At 38.7% G+C, this 24,281-nt stretch overlaps 1 protein-coding gene across 1 annotated transcript in view; it reads left to right on the top strand.

Annotated features, from left to right (window-relative positions):
• Positions 1 to 24,281, top strand: part of LOC129856055 (glycine receptor subunit beta-like) — a gene marked incomplete at its 5' end in the record, with an annotated part of 61,874 nt that overhangs the window by 4,870 nt on the left and 32,723 nt on the right. The window contains 2 exons of the mRNA XM_055924189.1: positions 9,839 to 10,065; positions 13,119 to 13,201. Coding sequence (XP_055780164.1) covers positions 9,839 to 10,065; positions 13,119 to 13,201 — 310 coding nt within the window. The remainder of the gene's footprint in view (positions 1 to 9,838; positions 10,066 to 13,118; positions 13,202 to 24,281) is intronic.

Below are 24,281 nucleotides of genomic sequence, written 5' to 3'. Positions count from 1 at the left end.
ATATATAATAATCACCTGACTGGCTGTCTTGACGTCTATAGTATTCTCTCTGGTATGTATCTGGTGTCCACTCAGGTTAATATATAATAATCAACTGACTGGCTGTCTTGACGTCTATAGTATTCTCTCTGGTATGTATCTGGTTTCTGCTCAGGTTAATATATAATAATCAACTGACTGGCTGTCTTGATGTCTATAGTATTCTCTCTGGTATGTAATCTGGTTTCCGCTCAGGTTAATATATAATAATCAACTGACTGGCTGTCTTGACGTCTATAGTATTCTCTTTGGTATGTATCATGGTTTCCGCTCAGGTTAATATATAATAATCACCTGACTGGCTGTCTTGACGTCTATAGTATTCTCTCTGGTATGTATCTGGTTTCATGTTAATATATAATAATCAACTGACTGGCTGTCTTGATGTCTATAGTATTCTCTCTGGTATGTATCTGGTTTCCACTCAGGTTAATATATAATAATCAACTGACTGGCTGTCTTGACGTCTGTAGTATTCTCTCTGGTATGTATCTGGTTTCCACTCAGGTTAATATATAATAATCACCTGACTGGCTGTCTTGACGTCTATAGTATTCTCTCTGGTATGTATCTGGTTTCCACTCAGGTTAATATATAATAATCAACTGACTGGCTGTCTTGACGTCTATAGTATTCTCTCTGGTATGTATCATGGTTTCTGCTCAGGTTAAAATATAATAATCAACTGACTGGCTGTCTTGACGTCTATAGTATTCTCTCTGGTATGTATCATGGTTTCTGCTCAGGTTAATATATAATAATCAACTGACTGGCTGTCTTGATGTCTATAGTATTCTCTCTGGTACGTATCATGGTTTCCACTCAGGTTAATATATAATAATCAACTGACTGGCTGTCTTGACGTCTATAGTATTCTCTCTGGTATGTATCATGGTTTCCACTCAGGTTAATATATAATAATCAACTGACTGGCTGTCTTGACGTCTGTAGTATTCTCTCTGGTATGTATCTGGTTTCCGCTCAGGTTAATATATAATAATCAACTGACTGGCTGTCTTGACGTCTATAGTATTCTCTCTGGTATGTATCATGGTTTCCACTCAGGTTAATATATAATAATCAACTGACTGGCTTTCTTGACGTCTATAGTATTCTCTCTGGTATGTATCTGGTTTCCACTCAGGTTAATATATAATAATCAACTGACTGGCTGTCTTGACGTCTGTAGTATTCTCTCTGGTATGTATCTGGTTTCCACTCAGCTTAATATATAATAATCAACTGACTGGCTGTCTTGACGTCTATAGTATTCTCTCTGGTATGTATCTGGTTTCAGGTTAATATATAATAATCAACTGACTGGCTGTCTTGACGTCTATAGTATTCTCTCTGGTATGTATCATGGTTTCTGCTCAGGTTAATATATAATAATCAACTGACTGGCTGTCTTGATGTCTATAGTATTCTCTCTGGTATGTATCATGGTTTCAGGTTAATATAAAATAATCAACTGACTGGCTGTCTTGACGTCTATAGTATTCTCTCTGGTATGTATCATGGTTTCTGCTCAGGTTAATATATAATAATCAACTGACTGGCTGTCTTGACGTCTATAGTATTCTCTCTGGTTTCCCCTCAGGTTAATATATAATAATCAACTGACTGGCTGTCTTGACGTCTATAGTATTCTCTCTGGTATGTATCATGGTTTCCACTCAGGTTAATATATAATAATCAACTGACTGGCTGTCTTGACGTCTATAGTATTCTCTCTGGTACGTATCTGGTTTCTGCTCAGGTTAATATATAATAATCAACTGACTGGCTGTCTTGACGTCTATAGTATTCTCTCTGGTATGTATCATGGTTTCCACTCAGGTTAATATATAATAATCACCTGACTGGCTGTCTTGACGTCTATAGTATTCTCTCTGGTATGTATCTGGTGTCCACTCAGGTTAATATATAATAATCAACTGACTGGCTGTCTTGACGTCTATAGTATTCTCTCTGGTATGTATCATGGTTTCTGCTCAGGTTAAAATATAATAATCACCTGACTGGCTGTCTTGACGTCTATAGTATTCTCTCTGGTTTCCACTCAGGTTAATATATAATAATCAACTGACTGGCTGTCTTGACGTCTATAGTATTCTCTCTGGTATGTATCTGGTTTCTGCTCAGGTTAATATATAATAATCAACTGACTGGCTGTCTTGACGTCTATAGTATTCTCTCTGGTTTCCACTCAGGTTAATATATAATAATCAACTGACTGGCTGTCTTGACGTCTATAGTATTCTCTCTGGTATGTATCATTGTTTCAGGTTAATATATAATAATCAACTGACTGGCTGTCTTGATGTCTATAGTATTCTCTCTGGTATGTATCTGGTTTCAGGTTAATATATAATAATCAACTGACTGTGTCATGATCGTGTGGCGGATTAATGGACCAAAATGCAGTTTTTGGAAAATAAGCCATCTTCTTTTATTAAACAACACGAAGATGAACACGACACAAAAACACTTTAACAAAACAACAAAATAACAAAACGACCGTGAAGCTACAAACGTTGTGCACATACAAACAGGCTAAAAACGTTCTTACATAGACAATTACCCACAACCAATGAGAGCCTATGGCTACCCTAAATAAGGCTCCCAATCAGAGACAACCGAAATCAGCTGTCTCTAATTGGGAACTCATTCAGGTAACCATAGACTCTCCTAGATAACTAAACATACATAGACAACGCTAGACATCTACACTCAACACAAAACCATATACTACACCCCATAACCCCTTTACCATATAAACACCCAAAACCAACAAAACATAAACATTCCCCATGTCACACCCTGACCTAACTAAAATAATAAAGAAAACAAAGAATACTAAGGCCAGGGCGTGACATAACCCCCCCCTTGAGGCGCGAACTCCGGGCTCACCATACACAGTCTAGGGGAGGGTCTGGGTGGGCTTCCCTCCACGGTGGCGGCTCCGGCTCTGGTCGTGGTCCCCACTTCACCACAGTCCCTAACCACCTCCTTAGCTTCTTCAAAATGACCCCTCTCCACATGAATCCCATTGCATTAAGGGGGAGTTCCGGACTAAGGGCCAGTACCAGGGTAAGGGGCAGTACCAGGGTCAGGGGCAGTACCAGGGTAAGGGGCAGTACCAGGGTAAGGGGCAGTACCAGGGTAAGGGGCAGCACCAGGGTAAGGGGCAGCACCAGGGTAAGGGGCAGCACCAGGGTAAGGGGCAGCTCCGGACTGAAGAATGGCAGCTCCGGACTGAGGGACTGCAGCTCCGGACTGAGGGATGGCCCATGGCTGGCTGACGGATCTGGCTGCTCATGGCTAGCTGACGGATCTGGCTGCTCATGGCTAGCTGACGGATCTGGCTGCTCATGGCTAGCTGACGGATCTGGCTGCTCATGGCTAGCTGACGGATCTGGCTGCTCATGGCTAGCTGACGGATCTGGCTGCTCATGGCTAGCTGACGGATCTGGCTGCTCATGGCTAGCTGACGGATCTGGCTGCTCATGGCTAGCTGACGGATCTGGCTGCTCATGGCTAGCTGACGGATCTGGCTGCTCATGGCTGGCTGACGGATCTGGCTGCTCATGGCTGGCTGACTGATCTGGCTGCTCCTGTCTGGTTGGCGGCTCTGGCAGATCCTGTCTGGTTGGCGGCTCTGGCAGATCCTGTCTGGTTGGCGGCTCTGGCAGATCCTGTCTGACGGACGGCTCTAGCGGCTCCTGTCTGGCTGGCGGCTCTAGCGGCTCCTGTCTGGCGGACGGCTCAGTGGGCTCATGGCAGACGGGCGGCTTTGCAGGCTCATGGCAGACGGGCGGCTTTGCAGGCTCATTGCAGACGGATGGCTCAGATGGCGCTGGGGAGACGGATGGCTCAGATGGCGCTGGGGAGACGGATGGCTCAGATGGCGCTGGGGAGACGAGCAGTTCAGTCATCGCTGTGCAGACGGCAGACTCCTGCCGGCTGAGGCGCACTGTAGGCCTGGTGCGTGGTGCCGGGACTGGTGGCACCGGGCTGGGGACACGCATCTCAGGGCTAGTGCGGGGAGCAGCAACAGGATGCACAGGACTCTGGAGACGCACAAGAGGCTTAGTGCGTGGTGCCGGAATTGGTGATACCGGGCTGGAGACACGCACCATAGGACGAGTGCGTGGAGGAGGAACAGGGCTCTGGAGACACACTGGAAGCCTGTTACGTGGTGTAGGCACTGGTGGCACTGAACTGGGGCGGGGAGGTGGCGCCGGAAATACCGGACCGTGCAGGCGTATTGGCTCCCTTGAGCATTGAGCCTGACCAACCTTACCTGGTTGAATGCTCCCCGTTGCCCGACCAGTGCGGGGAGGTGGAATAACCCGCACCGGGCTATGTAGGCGAACCGGGGACACCATGCGTAAGGCTGGTGCCATGTAAACCGGCCCGAGGAGACGCACTGGTGGCCAGATATGTAGGGCCGGCTTCATGACATCCGGCTCAATACTCAATCTAGCCCTGCCAGTGCGGGGAGGTGGAATAACCCGCACCGGGCTATGCACACGTACAGGAGACACCGTGCGCTCTACTGCGTAACACGGTGTCTGCCCGTACTCTCGCTCTCCACGGTAATTACAGGGAGTAGGCGCAGGTTTCCTACCTGACTTCGCCACTCTCCCTTTAAGCCCCCCCCAAAGAAATTTTTGGGGTTTTCCCACAGGCTTCCTACCGCTTCGTCGTGCTGCCTCCATTCGCCGGTATCCCTCCTCGCACTGCGCCAGAGAATCCCAGGCGGGCTCCGGCACTCTCCCTGGGTTGATCGCCCACCTGTTGATCTCCTCCCACGTAGTGTAACCCAGATCCTTTGTAGGTTCCTTTTCCTGCCTCCGAGCTAGCTCCTCATATCGCCGCCTCTCTGCTTTCGCTGCCTCCAGCTCAGCTTTGGGGCGGTTATATTCTCCTGGTACCTCCCGGTCTAAAATTTCCTCCCATGTCCATAAATCCTTGTATTGCTCCTGTTGCCGCTGGTCATGCCGCTTGGTCCTATGGTGGGTAATTCTGTCACGATCGTGTGGCGGATTGACGGACCAAAATGCAGCAGTTGGAAAATAAGCCATCTCCTTTTATTTAACGAAGAAGGCACACGAAACAAAAACACTTAAACACTAAACAAAACAACAAAACGACCGTGAAGCTACAAACGTTGTGCACATACATACAGGCTACAAACGTTCTACATAGACAATTACCCACAACCAATGAGAGCCTATGGCTACCCTAAATAAGGCTCCCAATCAGAGACAACCGAAATCAGCTGTCTCTAATTGGGAACTCATTCAGGTAACCATAGACTCTCCTAGATAAATAAACATACATAGACAACGCTAGACATCTACACTCAACACAAAACCATATACTACACCCCATAACCCCTTTACCATATAAACACCCAAAACCAACAAAACATAAACATTCCCCATGTCACACCCTGACCTAACTAAAATAATAAAGAAAACAAAGAATACTAAGGCCAGGGCGTGACAGACTGGCTGTCTTGACGTCTATAGTATTCTCTCTGGTATGTATCTGGTTTCAGGTTAATATATAATAATCAACTGACTGGCTGTCTTGACGTCTATAGTATTCTCTCTGGTATGTATTTGGTTTCTGCTCAGGTTAATATATAATAATCAACTGACTGGCTGTCTTGATGTCAATAGTATTCTCTCTGGTATGTATCTGGTTTCCTCTCAGGTTAATATATAATAATCAACTGACTGGCTGTCTTGATGTCTATAGTATTCTCTCTGGTATGTATCATGGTTTCTGCTCAGGTTAATATATAATAATCAACTGACTGGCTGTCTTGATGTCTATAGTATTCTCTCTGGTTTCCCCTCAGGTTAATATATAATAATCAACTGACTGGCTGTCTTGATGTCTATAGTATTCTCTCTGGTTTCCCCTCAGGTTAATATATAATAATCAACTGACTGGCTGTCTTGACGTCTATAGTATTCTCTCTGGTATGTATCTGGTTTCAGGTTAATATATAATAATCACCTGACTGGCTGTCTTGACGTCTATAGTATTCTCTCTGGTATGTATCATGGTTTCTGCTCAGGTTAATATACAATAATCAACTGACTGGCTGTCTTGACGTCTATAGTATTCTCTCTGGTATGTATCATGGTTTCCACTCAGGTTAATATATAATAATCACCTGACTGGCTGTCTTGACGTCTATAGTATGCTCTCTGGTATGTATCTGGTGTCCACTCAGGTTAATATATAATAATCAACTGACTGGCTGTCTTGACGTCTATAGTATTCTCTCTGGTATGTATCATGGTTTCTGCTCAGGTTAATATATAATAATCACCTGACTGGCTGTCTTGACGTCTATAGTATTCTCTCTGGTTTCCACTCAGGTTAATATATAATAATCAACTGACTGGCTGTCTTGACGTCTATAGTATTCTCTCTGGTATGTATCTGGTTTCTGCTCAGGTTAATATATAATAATCAACTGACTGGCTGTCTTGACGTCTATAGTATTCTCTCTGGTTTCCACTCAGGTTAATATATAATAATCAACTGACTGGCTGTCTTGACGTCTATAGTATTCTCTCTGGTATGTATCATGGTTTCAGGTTAATATATAATAATCAACTGACTGGCTGTCTTGATGTCTATAGTATTCTCTCTGGTATGTATCTGGTTTCAGGTTAATATATAATAATCAACTGACTGGCTGTCTTGACGTCTATAGTATTCTCTCTGGTATGTATCTGGTTTCAGGTTAATATATAATAATCAACTGACTGGCTGTCTTGACGTCTATAGTATTCTCTCTGGTATGTATTTGGTTTCTGCTCAGGTTAATATATAATAATCAACTGACTGGCTGTCTTGATGTCAATAGTATTCTCTCTGGTATGTATCTGGTTTCCTCTCAGGTTAATATATAATAATCAACTGACTGGCTGTCTTGATGTCTATAGTATTCTCTCTGGTATGTATCATGGTTTCTGCTCAGGTTAATATATAATAATCAACTGACTGGCTGTCTTGATGTCTATAGTATTCTCTCTGGTTTCCCCTCAGGTTAATATATAATAATCAACTGACTGGCTGTCTTGATGTCTATAGTATTCTCTCTGGTTTCCCCTCAGGTTAATATATAATAATCAACTGACTGGCTGTCTTGACGTCTATAGTATTCTCTCTGGTATGCAATCTGGTTTCAGTTTAATATATAATAATCACCTGACTGGCTGTCTTGACGTCTATAGTATTCTCTCTGGTATGTATCTGGTTTCCACTCAGGTTAATATATAATAATCACCTGACTGGCTGTCTTGACGTCTATAGTATTCTCTCTGGTATGTATTTGGTTTCTGCTCAGGTTAATATATAATAATCAACTGACTGGCTGTCTTGATGTCAATAGTATTCTCTCTGGTATGTATTTGGTTTCTGCTCAGGTTAATATATAATAATCAACTGACTGGCTGTCTTGACGTCTATAGTATTCTCTCTGGTATGTATTTGGTTTCTGCTCAGGTTAATATATAATAATCAACTGACTGGCTGTCTTGATGTCAATAGTATTCTCTCTGGTATGTATCTGGTTTCCTCTCAGGTTAATATATAATAATCAACTGACTGGCTGTCTTGATGTCTATAGTATTCTCTCTGGTATGTATCATGGTTTCTGCTCAGGTTAATATATAATAATCAACTGACTGGCTGTCTTGATGTCTATAGTATTCTCTCTGGTTTCCCCTCAGGTTAATATATAATAATCAACTGACTGGCTGTCTTGATGTCTATAGTATTCTCTCTGGTTTCCCCTCAGGTTAATATATAATAATCAACTGACTGGCTGTCTTGACGTCTATAGTATTCTCTCTGGTATGTATCTGGTTTCCACTCAGGTTAATATATAATAATCACCTGACTGGCTGTCTTGACGTCTATAGTATTCTCTCTGGTATGTATCATGGTTTCTGCTCAGGTTAATATATAATAATCAACTGACTGGCTGTCTTGACGTCTATAGTATTCTCTCTGGTATGTATCATGGTTTCTGCTCAGGTTAATATATAATAATCAACTGACTGGCTGTCTTGACGTCTATAGTATTCTCTCTGGTATGTATCATGGTTTCTGCTCAGGTTAATATATAATAATCACCTGACTGGCTGTCTTGACGTCTATAGTATTCTCTCTGGTAGGTATCTGGTTTCAGGTTAATATATAATAATCACCTGACTGGCTATCTTGACGTCTATAGTATTCTCTCTGGTATGTATCTGGTTTCTGGTTATGGACGTGTCACTGCAACCTAAAAGGTCTTCTATGATGTCACACTTGCCCTTGATTCTAAGCTATGTTGTGCTGCTATTTTTATTGACTTGGCCAAAGCTATTGATACGATAGACCATTCTATTCTTGTGGGCCGGCTAAGGAGTATTGGTGTCTCTGAGTGCTGCAGAGATGGTTGTCCTTCTGGAAGATTCTCTCATCTCCATAGAGGAACTCAGGAGCTCTGTCAGAGTGACCATTGGGTTCTTGGTCACCTCCCTGTCCAAGGCCCTTCTCCCCTGATTGCTCAGTTTAGCCCTGCGTCCAGCTCTAGGAAGAACCTTGGTGGTTCCAAACTTCTTCCATTTAAACAATGATGGAGGCCACTGTGTTCTTAAGGACCTTTAATGTTGCAGAAATGTTTTGGTACCCTTCCCCAGATCTGTGCATCGACACAGTCCTGTCTTGCAGCTCTATAGACATTTCCTTCGTTCTCATGGCTTGGTTTTTGCTCTGACATGTACTGTCAACTGTGGGACCTTATATAGACAGGTGTGTGCCTTTCCAAATCATGTCCAATCAATTGAATTTACCACAGGTGGACTCAAATCAAGTTATAGAAACATCTCAAGGATGATTCATGGAAACAGGATGCACCTGAACTCAATTTCTAGTCTCATAGCAAAATGGTCTGAATACTTCCTGTATGTAAATACGTTTTTTTTCCATATTTACTTTGTCATTACGGGGTATCATGTGTAGATTGATCTTTGTCATTACGGGGTATCATGTGTAGATTGATCTTTGTCATTATGGGGTATCATGTGCAGATTGATCTTTGTCATTATGGGGTATCATGTGTAGATTGATCTTTGTCATTATGGGGTATCATGTGTAGATTGATCTTTGTCATTATGGGGTATCACATGTAGATTGATCTTTGTCATTATGGGGTATCATGTGTAGATTGATCTTTGTCATTATGGGGTATCATGTGTAGATTGATCTTTGTCATTATGGGGTATCATGTGTAGATTGATCTTTGTCATTATGGGGTATCATGTGTAGATTGATCTTTGTCATTATGGGGTATCATGTGTAGATTGATCTTTGTCATTATGGGGTATCATGTGCAGATTGATCTTTGTCATTACGGGGTATCATGTGTAGATTGATGATTTTATTATTTAATTCTACTCGTGCGTTGCTTTACATTGCAGTGATACAAATGGAGGTCCGCACACAGACTCCAACTAGCTTTTAGCTTTTAGCTAGTTGAAAAGCAAAGCACATGTGTGTCGAATAGGAAAAGTGCGGTCTAGACATCCGTCAAAGCGTCCATTAGGTGGACATAGGGCATGGAGGTGGTGGATTGAGACAGATATCTCTAGCTTAAACAGAAAGATTTGGGTGGGGGGGGGGGGGATTTCATTATTATGCTAATTAGATGGGGGAGCGAATGTTGACTCTAGGGGTTTAATGGACTTTGTACTCACAAAGGATTGCTTGTTGCTAGGACTACCGTGTGAACATCTTCCTGCGCCAGCGGTGGAACGACCCGAGGCTGAAGCTCCCGGCGGACTTCAAAGGAGAAGCGCTGACGGTGGACCCCAAGATATTCCAGTGTCTGTGGAAACCGGACCTGTTCTTCGCCAACGAGAAACACGCCAACTTCCATGACGTCACGCAAGACAATATCCTGTTATTTATCTTCAGGAATGGAGACATTCTCATCAGCATGAGGTCTGTCTGTCTGTCTGCCTGTCTGTCTGTCTGTCTCTGTCTGTCTGTCTGCAAGACAACATCTTGTTATTTATCTTCAGGAATGGAGACATTCTCATCAGCATGAGGTCTGTCTGTCTGTCTGTCTGTCTGTCTGTCTGTCTGTCTGTCTGTCTGTCTGTCTCTGTCTGTCTGTCTGTCTGTCTGTCTGTCTGTCTGCAAGACAACATCTTGTTATTTATCTTCAGGAATGGAGACATTCTCATCAGCATGAGGTCTGTCTGTCTGTCTGCCTGTCTGTCTGTCTGTCTGTCTGTCTGTCTGTCTGTCTGTCTGTCTGCAAGACAACATCTTGTTATTTATCTTCAGGAATGGAGACATTCTCATCAGCATGAGGTCTGTCTGTCTGTCTGTCTGTCTGTCTGTCTGTCTGTCTGTCTGTCTGTCTGTCTGTCTGTCTGTCTGTCTGTCTGTCTGTCTGTCTGTCTGTCTGTCTGTCTGTCTGTCTGCAAGACAACATCTTGTTATTTATCTTCAGGAATGGAGACATTCTCATCAGCATGAGGTCTGTCTGTCTGCCTGTCTGTCTGTCTGTCTGTCTGTCTGTCTGTCTGTCTGTCTGCAAGACAACATCTTGTTATTTATCTTCAGGAATGGAGACATTCTCATCAGCATGAGGTCTGTCTGTCTGTCTGTCTGTCTGTCTGTCTGTCTGTCTGTCTGTCTGTCTGTCTGTCTGTCTGTCTGTCTGTCTGTCTGCAAGACAACATCTTGTTATTTATCTTCAGGAATGGAGACATTCTCATCAGCATGAGGTCTGTCTGTCTGTCTGCCTGTCTGTCTGTCTGTCTGTCTGTCTGTCTGTGTCTGTCTGTCTGTCTGTCTGCAAGACAACATCTTGTTATTTATCTTCAGGAATGGAGACATTCTCATCAGCATGAGGTCTGTCTGTCTGTCTGTCTGTCTGTCTGTCTGTCTGTCTGTCTGTCTGTCTGTCTGCAAGACAACATCTTGTTATTTATCTTCAGGAATGGAGACATTCTCATCAGCATGAGGTCTGTCTGTCTGTCTGTCTGTCTGTCTGTCTGTCTGTCTGTCTGTCTGTCTGTCTGTCTGTCTGCCTGCCTGCCTGCCTGCCTGCCTGCCTGCCTGCCTGCCTGCCTGCCTGCCTGCCTGCCTGCCTGCCTGCCTGCCTGTCTGCTAGTGATGGGCAGTTTGACTCTTTTAACTGACTGAGATCTTTTCAACTCGTCCAGTCAATATTTAGACTGATTTAGTTCATTTGATTCAGTAATGCCCAGAGCAGAACCCCCTACCGGCAAACGATGAACTAAAAACTCTTAGTCTTATGGGGGCTTACGTCATTTGTCACTGAGACTTGTGTGCTTCCAACATTATACATTTGTGATTGCTAGGCATACAAATACAATTATTTATTTATAGCTTTGAAACGAGGACTAGATGCGGCCAGACTTGTTTATGAACGACTCTTGGTGGAATACTTGATTGTCGCGAGGAAGATGAGCACAATATCGTTCGAACTGCAGTAGTCCCCCAAACGTTTCGAGTTTAAGTGTTGAGTGTTGAGCAGAGGCATGTTTTGGTTCTACAAAGCTGTGTCCATTGATAACATTCGATAATCAATGAATTGCACTAACTCTTACATTAGGTTATCAATTCAAAACATGTATATTTTTTTTCTCCGTGCAATTATCTATTTTTCTGCACGCACATGATAGACAGCTAGTGGTTCGAGCAATGAAGGACTAAAATGACTGAGTGACTTGGAAAAACAAATCATGACTCTCAAGTCAGTAAAAATAGTAATTTAAAAATAATGAATAGTTCGCAAACTGCACATCATTACCGCCTGCCTGTCTGACTGTCTGCCTGACTGTCTGCCTGCCTGCCTGCCTGTCTGCCTGCCTGCCTGCCTGTCTGCCTGACTGTCTGCCTGCCTGCCTGCCTGTCTGCCTGCCTGCCTGTCTGTCTGCCTGACTGTCTGCCTGCCTGCCTGTCTGACTGTCTGACTGTCTGCCTGCCTGCCTTTCTGTCTGTCTGTCTGCCAGGGTAGGTGCCTATGTGTGCCCAGTGACTGTCTGGTATGTTTTCAGGTTGTGAGTGACTGTCTGGTGTGTGTTCAGGTTGTCAGTGACTTTCTGTTGTGTGTTCAGGTTGTCAGTGATTGTCTGTTGTGTGTTCAGGTTGTCAGTGACTGTCTGGTGTGTGTTCAGGTTGTCAGTGACTGTCTGTTGTGTGTTCAGGTTGTCAGTGATTGTCTGTTGTGTGTTCAGGTTGTGAGTGACTGTCTGGTGTGTGTTCAGGTTGTCAGTGACTGTCTGTTGTGTGTTCAGGTTGTCAGTGACTGTCTGTTGTGTGTTCAGGTTATCAGTGACTGTCTGTTGTGTGTTCAGGTTGTCAGTGACTGTCTTCTGTGTGTTCAGGTTGTCAGTGATTGTCTGTTGTGTGTTCAGGTTGTCAGTGATTGTCTGTTGTGTGTTCAGGTTGTCAGTGACTGTCTGGTGTGTGTTCAGGTTGTCAGTGATTGTCTGCTGTGTGTTCAGGTTGTCAGTGATTGTCTGCTGTGTGTTCAGGTTGTCAGTGGCTGTCTGGTGTGTGTTCAGGTTGTCAGTGACTGTCTGGTGTGTGTTCAGGTTGTCAGTGACTGTCTGGTGTGTGTTCAGGTTGTCAGTGACTGTCTGGTGTGTGTTCAGGTTGTCAGTGACTGTCTGGTGTGTGTTCAGGTTGTCAGTGACTGTCTGGTGTGTGTTCAGGTTGTCAGTGATTGTCTGGTGTGTGTTCAGGTTGTGAGTGACTGTCTGTTGTGTGTTCAGGTTGTCAGTGACTGTCTGGTGTGTGTTCAGGTTGTCAGTGACTGTCTTCTGTGTGTTCAGGTTGTCAGTGATTGTCTGGTGTGTGTTCAGGTTGTCAGTGACTGTCTTCTGTGTGTTCAGGTTGTCAGTGACTGTCTGTTGTGTGTTCAGGTTGTCAGTGACTGTCTGGTGTGTGTTCAGGTTGTCAGTGATTGTCTGGTGTGTGTTCAGGTTGTCAGTGATTGTCTGTTGTGTGTTCAGGTTGTCGGTGACCCTGTCCTGCCCTCTGGACCTCACTCTGTTCCCCATGGACACACAGCTCTGCAAGATGCAACTGGAGAGCTGTACGTAGAACCTCTAACACACAGAGACACAACATTCATATACGCTGGGTGGACAAAACATTAAGAACACCTGCTGTTTCCATGACATAGACTGACCAGGTGCATCCAGGTGAAAAATATCATCCCTTATTGATGTCACTTGTTATATCCACTTCTATCAGTGTGGATGAAGGGGAGGAGACAGGTTAAAGAACAATTTTTAAGCCTTGGGACAATTGAGATTGTGTATGTGTGCCATTCAGAGGATGAATGGCCAAAACCAAATATTTAAGTGCCTTTGAATGGAGTATGGTAGTAGATGCCAGACGCACCGGTTTGTGTCAAGAATTGCAAAGCTGCTGGGTTTATCACGCTCAACAGTTTCCTGTGTGTATCCAGAATGGTCCACCACCCAAAGGACATCCAGCCAACTGGACACAACTGTGCAACTCAATATTAGGTAAGGCTTTCTTAATGTCTTGTACACTCAGTGTATACAGAGATTCACACTCTATATATATCACAGGAGGTTGGTGGCACCTTAATTGGGGAGGACGGGCTCGTGGTAATGACTGGAGCGGAATCAGTGGAATGGTATCAAATACATCAAACACATTGGTTTCCATGGTTTCCAGGTGTTTTTATATAGTGTTGTTATTGTAGTTGGTTACACCACCAGTGATATATATTTATATAGTGTTGTTATTGTAGTTGGCTGCACCACCAGTGATATATATTTATATAGTGTTGTTATTGTAGTTGGTAACACCACCAGTGATATATATTTATATAGTGTTGTTATTGTAGATGGCTGCACCACCAGTGATATATATTTATATAGTGTTGTTAATGTAGTTGGCTGCACCACCAGTGATATATATTTATATAGTGTTGTTATTGTAGTTGGTTACACCACCAGTGATATATATTTATATAGTGTTGTTATTGTAGTTGGCTGCACCACCAGTGATATATATTTATATAGTGTTGTTATTGTAGATGGTTACACCACCAGTGATATATATTTATATAGTGTTGTTATTGTAGATGGCTGCACCACCAGTGATATATATTTATATAGTGTTGTTATTGTAGTTGGTTACACCACCAGTGATATATATTTATATAGTGTTGTTATTGTAGTTGGCTGCACCACCAGTGATATATATTTATATAGTGTTGTTATTGTAGTTGGCTGCACCACCAGTGATATATATTTATATAGTGTTGTTATTGTAGTTGGCTGCACCACCAGTGATATATATTTATATAGTGTTGTTATTGTAGTTGGCTGCACCACCAGTGATATATATTTATATAGTGTTGTTATTGTAGTTGGCTGCACCACCAGTGATATATATTTATATAGTGTTGTTATTGTAGTTGGCTGCACCACCAGTGATATATATTTATATAGTGTTGTTATTGTAGTTGGTAACACCACCAGTGATATATATTTATATAGTGTTGTTATTGTAGTTGGTTACACCACCAGTGATATATATTTATATAGTGTTGTTATTGTAGTTGTTTACACCACCAGTGATATATATTTATATAGTGTTGTAGTTGTAGTTGGTTGCACCACCAGTGATATATATTTATATAGTGTTGTTATTGTAGTTGGTTGCACCACCAGTGATATATATTTATATAGTGTTGTTATTGTAGTTGGCTGCACCACCAGTGATATATATTTATATAGTGTTGTTATTGTAGTTGGCTGCACCACCAGTGATATATATTTATATAGTGTTGTTATTGTAGTTGGCTGCACCACCAGTGATATATATTTATATAGTGTTGTTATTGTAGTTGGCTGCACCACCAGTGATATATATTTATATAGTGTTGTTATTGTAGTTGGCTGCACCACCAGTGATATATATTTATATAGTGTTGTTATTGTAGTTGGCTGCACCACCAGTGATATATATTTATATAGTGTTGTTATTGTAGTTGGCTGCACCACCAGTGATATATATTTATATAGTGTTGTTATTGTAGTTGGTAACACCACCAGTGATATATATTTATATAGTGTTGTTATTGTAGTTGGTTACACCACCAGTGATATATATTTATATAGTGTTGTTATTGTAGTTGTTTACACCACCAGTGATATATATTTATATAGTGTTGTAGTTGTAGTTGGTTGCACCACCAGTGATATATATTTATATAGTGTTGTTATTGTAGTTGGTTGCACCACCAGTGATATATATTTATATAGTGTTGTTATTGTAGTTGGCTGCACCACCAGTGATATATATTTATATAGTGTTGTTATTGTAGTTGGCTGCACCACCAGTGATATATATTTATATAGTGTTGTTATTGTAGTTGGCTGCACCACCAGTGATATATATTTATATAGTGTTGTTATTGTAGTTGGCTGCACCACCAGTGATATATATTTATATAGTGTTGTTATTGTAGTTGGCTGCACCACCAGTGATATATATTTATATAGTGTTGTTATTGTAGTTGGCTGCACCACCAGTGATATATATTTATATAGTGTTGTTATTGTAGTTGGCTGCACCACCAGTGATATATATTTATATAGTGTTGTTATTGTAGTTGGCTGCACCACCAGTGATATATATTTATATAGTGTTGTTATTGTAGTTGGCTGCACCACCAGTGATATATATTTATATAGTGTTGTTATTGTAGTTGGCTGCACCACCAGTGATATATATTTATATAGTGTTGTTATTGTAGTTGGTTACACCACCAGTGATATATATTTATATAGTGTTGTTATTGTAGTTGTTTACACCACCAGTGATATATATTTATATAGTGTTGTAGTTGTAGTTGGTTGCACCACCAGTGATATATATTTATATAGTGTTGTTATTGTAGTTGGTTGCACCACCAGTGATATATATTTATATAGTGTTGTTATTGTAGTTGGCTGCACCACCAGTGATATATATTTATATAGTGTTGTTATTGTAGTTGGCTGCACCACCAGTGATATATATTTATATAGTGTTGTTATTGTAGTTGGCTGCACCACCAGTGATATATATTTATATAGTGTTGTTATTGTAGTTGGCTGCACCACCAGTGATATATATTTATATAGTGTTGTTATTGTAGATGGCTGCACCACCAGTGATATATATTTATATAGTGTTGTTATTGTAGTTGGCTGCACCACCAGTGATATATATTTATATAGTGTTGTTATTGTAGTTGGCTGCACCACCAGTGATATATATTTATATAGTGTTGTTATTGTAGATGGCTGCACCACCAGTGATATATATTTATATAGTGTTGTTATTGTAGTTGGTTACACCACCAGTGATATATATTTATATAGTGTTGTTATTGTAGTTGGTTACACCACCAGTGATATATATTTATATAGTGTTGTTATTGTAGTTGGTAACACCACCAGTGATATATATTTATATAGTGTTGTTATTGTAGTTGGCTGCACCACCAGTGATATATATTTATATAGTGTTGTTATTGTAGTTGGCTGCACCACCAGTGATATATATTTATATAGTGTTGTTATTGTAGTTGGTTACACCACCAGTGATATATATTTATATAGTGTTGTTATTGTAGTTGGCTGCACCACCAGTGATATATTTTTATATAGTGTTGTTATTGTAGTTGGCTGCACCACCAGTGATATATATTTATATAGTGTTGTTATTGTAGTTGGCTGCACCACCAGTGATATATATTTATATAGTGTTGTTATTGTAGTTGGCTGCACCACCAGTGATATATATTTATATAGTGTTGTTATTGTAGTTGGCTGCACCACCAGTGATATATATTTATATAGTGTTGTTATTGTAGTTGGTTACACCACCAGTGATATATATTTATATAGTGTTGTTATTGTAGTTGGCTGCACCACCAGTGATATATATTTATATAGTGTTGTTATTGTAGTTGGCTGCACCACCAGTGATATATATTTATATAGTGTTGTTATTGTAGTTGGCTGCACCACCAGTGATATATATTTATATAGTGTTGTTATTGTAGTTGGCTGCACCACCAGTGATATATATTTATTTGGTGTTGTTATTGTAGTTGGTTACACCACCAGTGATATATATTTATATAGTGTTGTTATTGTAGTTGGCTGCACCACCAGTGATATATATTTATATAGTGTTGTTATTGTAGTTGGCTGCACCACCAGTGATATATATTTATATAGTGTTGTTATTGTAGTTGGCTGCACCACCAGGGATATATATTTATATAGTGTTGTTATTGTAGTTGGTTACACCACCAGTGATATATATTTATATAGTGTTGTTATTGTAGTTGGCTGCACCACCAGTGATATATATTTATATAGTGTTGTTATTGTAGTTGGCTGCACCACCAGTGATATATATTTATATAGTGTTGTTATTGTAGTTGGCTGCACCACCAGTGATATATATTTATATAGTGTTGTTATTGTAGTTGGCTGCACCACCAGTGATATATATTTATATAGTGTTGTTATTGTAGTTGGCTGCACCACCAGTGATATATATTTATATAGTGTTGTTATTGTAGTTGGCTGCACCACCAGTGATATATATTTATATAGTGTTGTTATTGTAGTTGGCTGCACCACCAGTGATATATATTTATATAGTGTTGTTATTGTAGTTGGTTACACCACCAGGGATATATATTTATATAGTGTTGTTATTGTAGTTGGTTACACCACCAGTGATATATATTTATATAGTGTTGTTATTGTAGTTGGCTGCACCACCAGTGATATATATTTATATAGTGTTGTTATTGTAGTTGGTAACACCACCAGTGATATATATTTATATAGTGTTGTTATTGTAGTTGGCTGCACCACCAGTGATATATATTTATATAGTGTTGTTATTGTAGTTGGTTACACCATCAGTGATATATATTTATATAGTGTTGTTATTGTAGTTGGCTGCACCACCAGTGATATATATTTATATAGTGTTGTTATTGTAGATGGCTGCACCACCAGTGATATATATTTATATAGTGTTGTTATTGTAGTTGGCTGCACCACCAGTGATATATATTTATATAGTGTTGTTATTGTAGATGGCTGCACCACCAGTGATATATATTTATATAGTGTTGTTATTGTAGTTGGTTACACCACCAGTGATATATATTTCTATAGTGTTGTTATTGTAGATGGCTGCACCACCAGTGATATATATTTATATAGTGTTGTTATTGTAGTTGGCTGCACCACCAGTGATATATATTTATATAGTGTTGTTATTGTAGTTGGTTACACCACCAGTGATATATATTTATATAGTGTTGTTATTGTAGTTGGCTGCACCACCAGTGATATATATTTATATAGTGTTGTTATTGTAGTTGGCTGCACCACCAGTGATATATATTTATATAGTGTTGTTATTGTAGTTGGTTACACCACCAGTGATATATATTTATATAGTGTTGTTATTGTAGATGGCTGCACCACCAGTGATATATATTTATATAGTGTTGTTATTGTAGTTGGCTGCACCACCAGTGATATATATTTATATAGTGTTGTTATTGTAGTTGGCTGCACCACCAGTGATATATATTTATATAGTGTTGTTATTGTAGTTGGCTGCACCACCAGTGATATATATTTATATAGTATTGTAGTTGGCTGCACCACCAGTGATATATATTTATATAGTGTTGTTATTGTAGTTGTTTACACCACCAGTGATATATATTTATATAGTGTTGTTATTGTAGTTGGTTACACCACCAGTGATATATATTTATATAGTGTTGTTATTGTAGTTGGCTGCACCACCAGTGATATATATTTATATAGTGTTGTTATTGTAGTTGGCTGCACCACCAGTGATATATATTTATATAGTGTTGTTATTGTAGTTGGTTACACCACCAGTGATATATATTTATATAGTGTTGTTATTGTAGTTGTCTACACCACCAGTGATATATATTTATATAGTGTTGTTATTGTAGTTGGTTACACCACCAGAGATATATATTTATATAGTGTTGTTATTGTAGTTCGTTACACCACCAGTGATATATATTTATATAGTGTTGTTATTGTAGATGGTTACACCACCAGTGATATATATTTATATAGTGTTGTTATTGTAGTTGGCTGCACCACCAGTGATATATATTTATATAGTGTTGTTATTGTAGATGGTTACACCACCAGTGATATATATTTATATAGTGTTGTTATTGTAGATGGCTGCACCACCAGTGATATATATTTATATAGTGTTGTTATTGTAGATGGCTGCACCACCAGTGATATATATTTATATAGTGTTGTTATTGTAGTTGGTTACACCACCAGTGATATATATTTATATAGTTTTGTTATTGTAGTTGGCTGCACCACCAGTGATATATATTTATATAGTGTTGTTATTGTAGTTGGCTGCACCACCAGTGATATATATTTATATAGTGTTGTTATTGTAGTTGGCTGCACCACCAGTGATATATGTTTATATAGTGTTGTTATTGTAGTTGGCTGCACCACCAGTGATATATATTTATATAGTGTTGTTATTGTAGTTGGTTACACCACCAGGGATATATATTTATATAGTGTTGTTATTGTAGTTGGTTACACCACCAGTGATATATATTTATATAGTGTTGTTATTGTAGTTGGCTGCACCACCAGTGATATATATTTATATAGTGTTGTTATTGTAGTTGGTAACACCACCAGTGATATATATTTATATAGTGTTGTTATTGTAGTTGGCTGCACCACCAGTGATATATATTTATATAGTGTTGTTATTGTAGTTGGTTACACCATCAGTGATATATATTTATATAGTGTTGTTATTGTAGTTGGCTGCACCACCAGTGATATATATTTATATAGTGTTGTTATTGTAGATGGCTGCACCACCAGTGATATATATTTATATAGTGTTGTTATTGTAGTTGGTTACACCACCAGTGATATATATTTATATAGTGTTGTTATTGTAGTTGGTTACACCACCAGTGATATATATTTATATAGTGTTGTTATTGTAGTTGGCTGCACCACCAGTGATATATATTTATATAGTGTTGTTATTGTAGTTGGTTACACCATCAGTGATATATATTTATATAGTGTTGTTATTGTAGTTGGCTGCACCACCAGTGATATATATTTATATAGTGTTGTTATTGTAGATGGCTGCACCACCAGTGATATATATTTATATAGTGTTGTTATTGTAGTTGGTTACACCACCAGTGATATATATTTATATAGTGTTGTTATTGTAGTTGGTTACACCACCAGTGATATATATTTATATAGTGTTGTTATTGTAGTTGGCTGCACCACCAGTGATATATATTTATATAGTGTTGTTATTGTAGATGGCTGCACCACCAGTGATATATATTTATATAGTGTTGTTATTGTAGTTGGCTGCACCACCAGTGATATATATTTATATAGTGTTGTTATTGTAGTTGGCTGCACCACCAGTGATATATATTTATATAGTGTTGTTATTGTAGATGGCTGCACCACCAGTGATATATATTTATATAGTGTTGTTATTGTAGTTGGCTGCACCACCAGTGATATATATTTATATAGTGTTGTTATTGTAGTTGGCTGCACCACCAGTGATATATATTTATATAGTGTTGTTATTGTAGATGGCTGCACCACCAGTGATATATATTTATATAGTGTTGTTATTGTAGTTGGCTGCACCACCAGTGATATATATTTATATAGTGTTGTTATTGTAGTTGGCTGCACCACCAGTGATATATATTTATATAGTGTTGTTATTGTAGTTGGCTGCACCACCAGTGATATATATTTATATAGTGTTGTTATTGTAGTTGGTTACACCACCAGTGATATATATTTATATAGTGTTGTTATTGTAGATGGCTGCACCACCAGTGATATATATTTATATAGTGTTGTTATTGTAGTTGGCTGCACCACCAGTGATATATATTTATATAGTGTTGTTATTGTAGTTGGTTACACCACCAGTGATATATATTTATATAGTGTTGTTATTGTAGTTGGCTGCACCACCAGTGATATATATTTATATAGTGTTGTTATTGTAGTTGGCTGCACCACCAGTGATATATATTTATATAGTGTTGTTATGGTAGTTGGTTACACCACCAGTGATATATATTTATATAGTGTTGTTATTGTAGATGGCTGCACCACCAGTGATATATATTTATATAGTGTTGTTATTGTAGTTGGCTGCACCACCAGTGATATATATTTATATAGTGTTGTTATTGTAGTTGGCTGCACCACCAGTGATATATATTTATATAGTGTTGTTATTGTAGTTGTTTACACCACCAGTGATATATATTTATATAGTGTTGTTATTGTAGTTGGTTACACCACCAGTGATATATATTTATATAGTGTTGTTATTGTAGTTGGCTGCACCACCAGTGATATATATTTATATAGTGTTGTTATTGTAGTTGGCTGCACCACCAGTGATATATATTTATATAGTGTTGTTATTGTAGTTGGTTACACCACCAGTGATATATATTTATATAGTGTTGTTATTGTAGATGGCTGCACCACCAGTGATATATATTTATATAGTGTTGTTATTGTAGTTGGTTACACCACCAGTGATATATATTTATATAGTTTTGTTATTGTAGATGGCTGCACCACCAGTGATATATATTTATATAGTGTTGTTATTGTAGTTGGCTACACCACCAGTGATATATATTTATATAGTGTTGTTATTGTAGATGGCTGCACCACCAGTGATATATATTTATATAGTGTTGTTATTGTAGTTGGTTACACCACCAGTGATATATATTTATATAGTGTTGTTATTGTAGTTGGCTGCACCACCAGTGATATATATTTATATAGTGTTGTTATTGTAGATGGCTGCACCACCAGTGATATATATTTATATAGTGTTGTTATTGTAGTTGGTTACACCACCAGTGATATATATTTATATAGTGTTGTTATTGTAGATGGCTGCACCACCAGTGATATATATTTATATAGTGTTGTTATTGTAGATGGCTGCACCACCAGTGATATATATTTATATAGTGTTGTTATTGTAGTTGGCTGCACCACCAGTGATATATATTTATATAGTGTTGTTATTGTAGTTGGTTACACCACCAGTGATATATATTTATATAGTGTTGTTATTGTAGTTGGCTGCACCACCAGTGATATATATTTATATAGTGTTGTTATTGTAGATGGCTGCACCACCAGTGATATATATTTATATAGTGTTGTTATTGTAGTTGGTTACACCACAAGTGATATATATTTATATAGTGTTGTTATTGTAGTTGGTAACACCACCAGTGATATATATTTATATAGTGTTGTTATTGTAGTTGGCTGCACCACCAGTGATATATATTTATATAGTGTTGTTATTGTAGTTGGCTGCACCACCAGTGATATATATTTATATAGTGTTGTTATTGTAGTTGGCTACACCACCAGTGATATATATTTATATAGTGTTGTTATTGTAGTTGGTTACACCACCAGTGATATATATTTATATAGTGTTGTTATTGTAGTTGGCTGCACCACCAGTGATATATATTTATATAGTGTTGTTATTGTAGTTGGCTGCACCACCAGTGATATATATTTATATAGTGTTGTTATTGTAGTTGGTTACACCACCAGTGATATATATTTATATAGTGTTGTTATTGTAGATGGCTGCACCACCAGTGATATATATTTATATAGTGTTGTTATTGTAGATGGTTACACCACCAGTGATATATATTTATATAGTGTTGTTATTGTAGTTGGTAACACCACCAGTGATATATATTTATATAGTGTTGTTATTGTATGTGGCTGCACCACCAGTGATATATATTTATATAGTGTTGTTATTGTAGTTGGCTGCACCACCAGTGATATATATTTATATAGTGTTGTTATTGTAGTTGGTTACACCACCAGTGATATATATTTATATAGTGTTGTTATTGTAGATGGCTGCACCACCAGTGATATATATTTATATAGTGTTGTTATTGTAGTTGGCTGCACCACCAGTGATATATATTTAAATAGTGTTGTTATTGTAGTTGGTTACACCACCAGTGATATATATTTATATAGTGTTGTTATTGTAGTTGGCTGCACCACCAGTGATATATATTTATATAGTGTTGTTATTGTAGTTGGCTGCACCACCAGTGATATATATTTATATAGTGTTGTTATTGTAGTTGGCTGCACCACCAGGGATATATATTTATATAGTGTTGTTATTGTAGTTGGCTACACCACCAGTGATATATATTTATATAGTGTTGTTATTGTAGTTGGCTGCACCACCAGTGATATATATTTATATAGTGTTGTTATTGTAGTTGGCTGCACCACCAGTGATATATATTTATATAGTGTTGTTAATGTAGTTGGTTACACCACCAGTGATATATATTTATATAGTGTTGTTATTGTAGTTGGTTACACCACCAGTGATATATATTTATATAGTGTTGTTATTGTAGATGGCTGCACCACCAGTGATATATATTTATATAGTGTTGTTATTGTAGATGGTTACACCACCAGTGATATATATTTATATAGTGTTGTTATTGTAGATGGCTGCACCACCAGGGATATATATTTATATAGTGTTGTTATTGTAGTTGGCTGCACCACCAGTGATATATATTTATATAGTGTTGTTATTGTAGTTGGCTGCACCACCAGTGATATATATTTATATAGTGTTGTTATTGTAGTTGGCTGCACCACCAGTGATATATATTTATATAGTGTTGTTATTGTAGTTGGTTACACCACCAGTGATATATATTTATATAGTGTTGTTATTATAGTTGGTTACACCACCAGTGATATATATTTATATAGTGTTGTTATTGTAGTTGGTTACACCACCAGTGATATATATTTATATAGTGTTGTTATTGTAGATGGCTGCACCACCAGTGATATATATTTATATAGTGTTGTTATTGTAGTTGGTTACACCACCAGTGATATATATTTATATAGTGTTGTTATTGTAGTTGGCTGCACCACCAGTGATATGTATTT

Source organism: Salvelinus fontinalis, chromosome 5, assembly GCF_029448725.1.
Source record: "Salvelinus fontinalis isolate EN_2023a chromosome 5, ASM2944872v1, whole genome shotgun sequence".
In the NCBI taxonomy this organism is placed as follows: domain Eukaryota; kingdom Metazoa; phylum Chordata; class Actinopteri; order Salmoniformes; family Salmonidae; genus Salvelinus; species Salvelinus fontinalis.
This window is presented reverse-complemented; position numbering and strand designations above follow the sequence as displayed.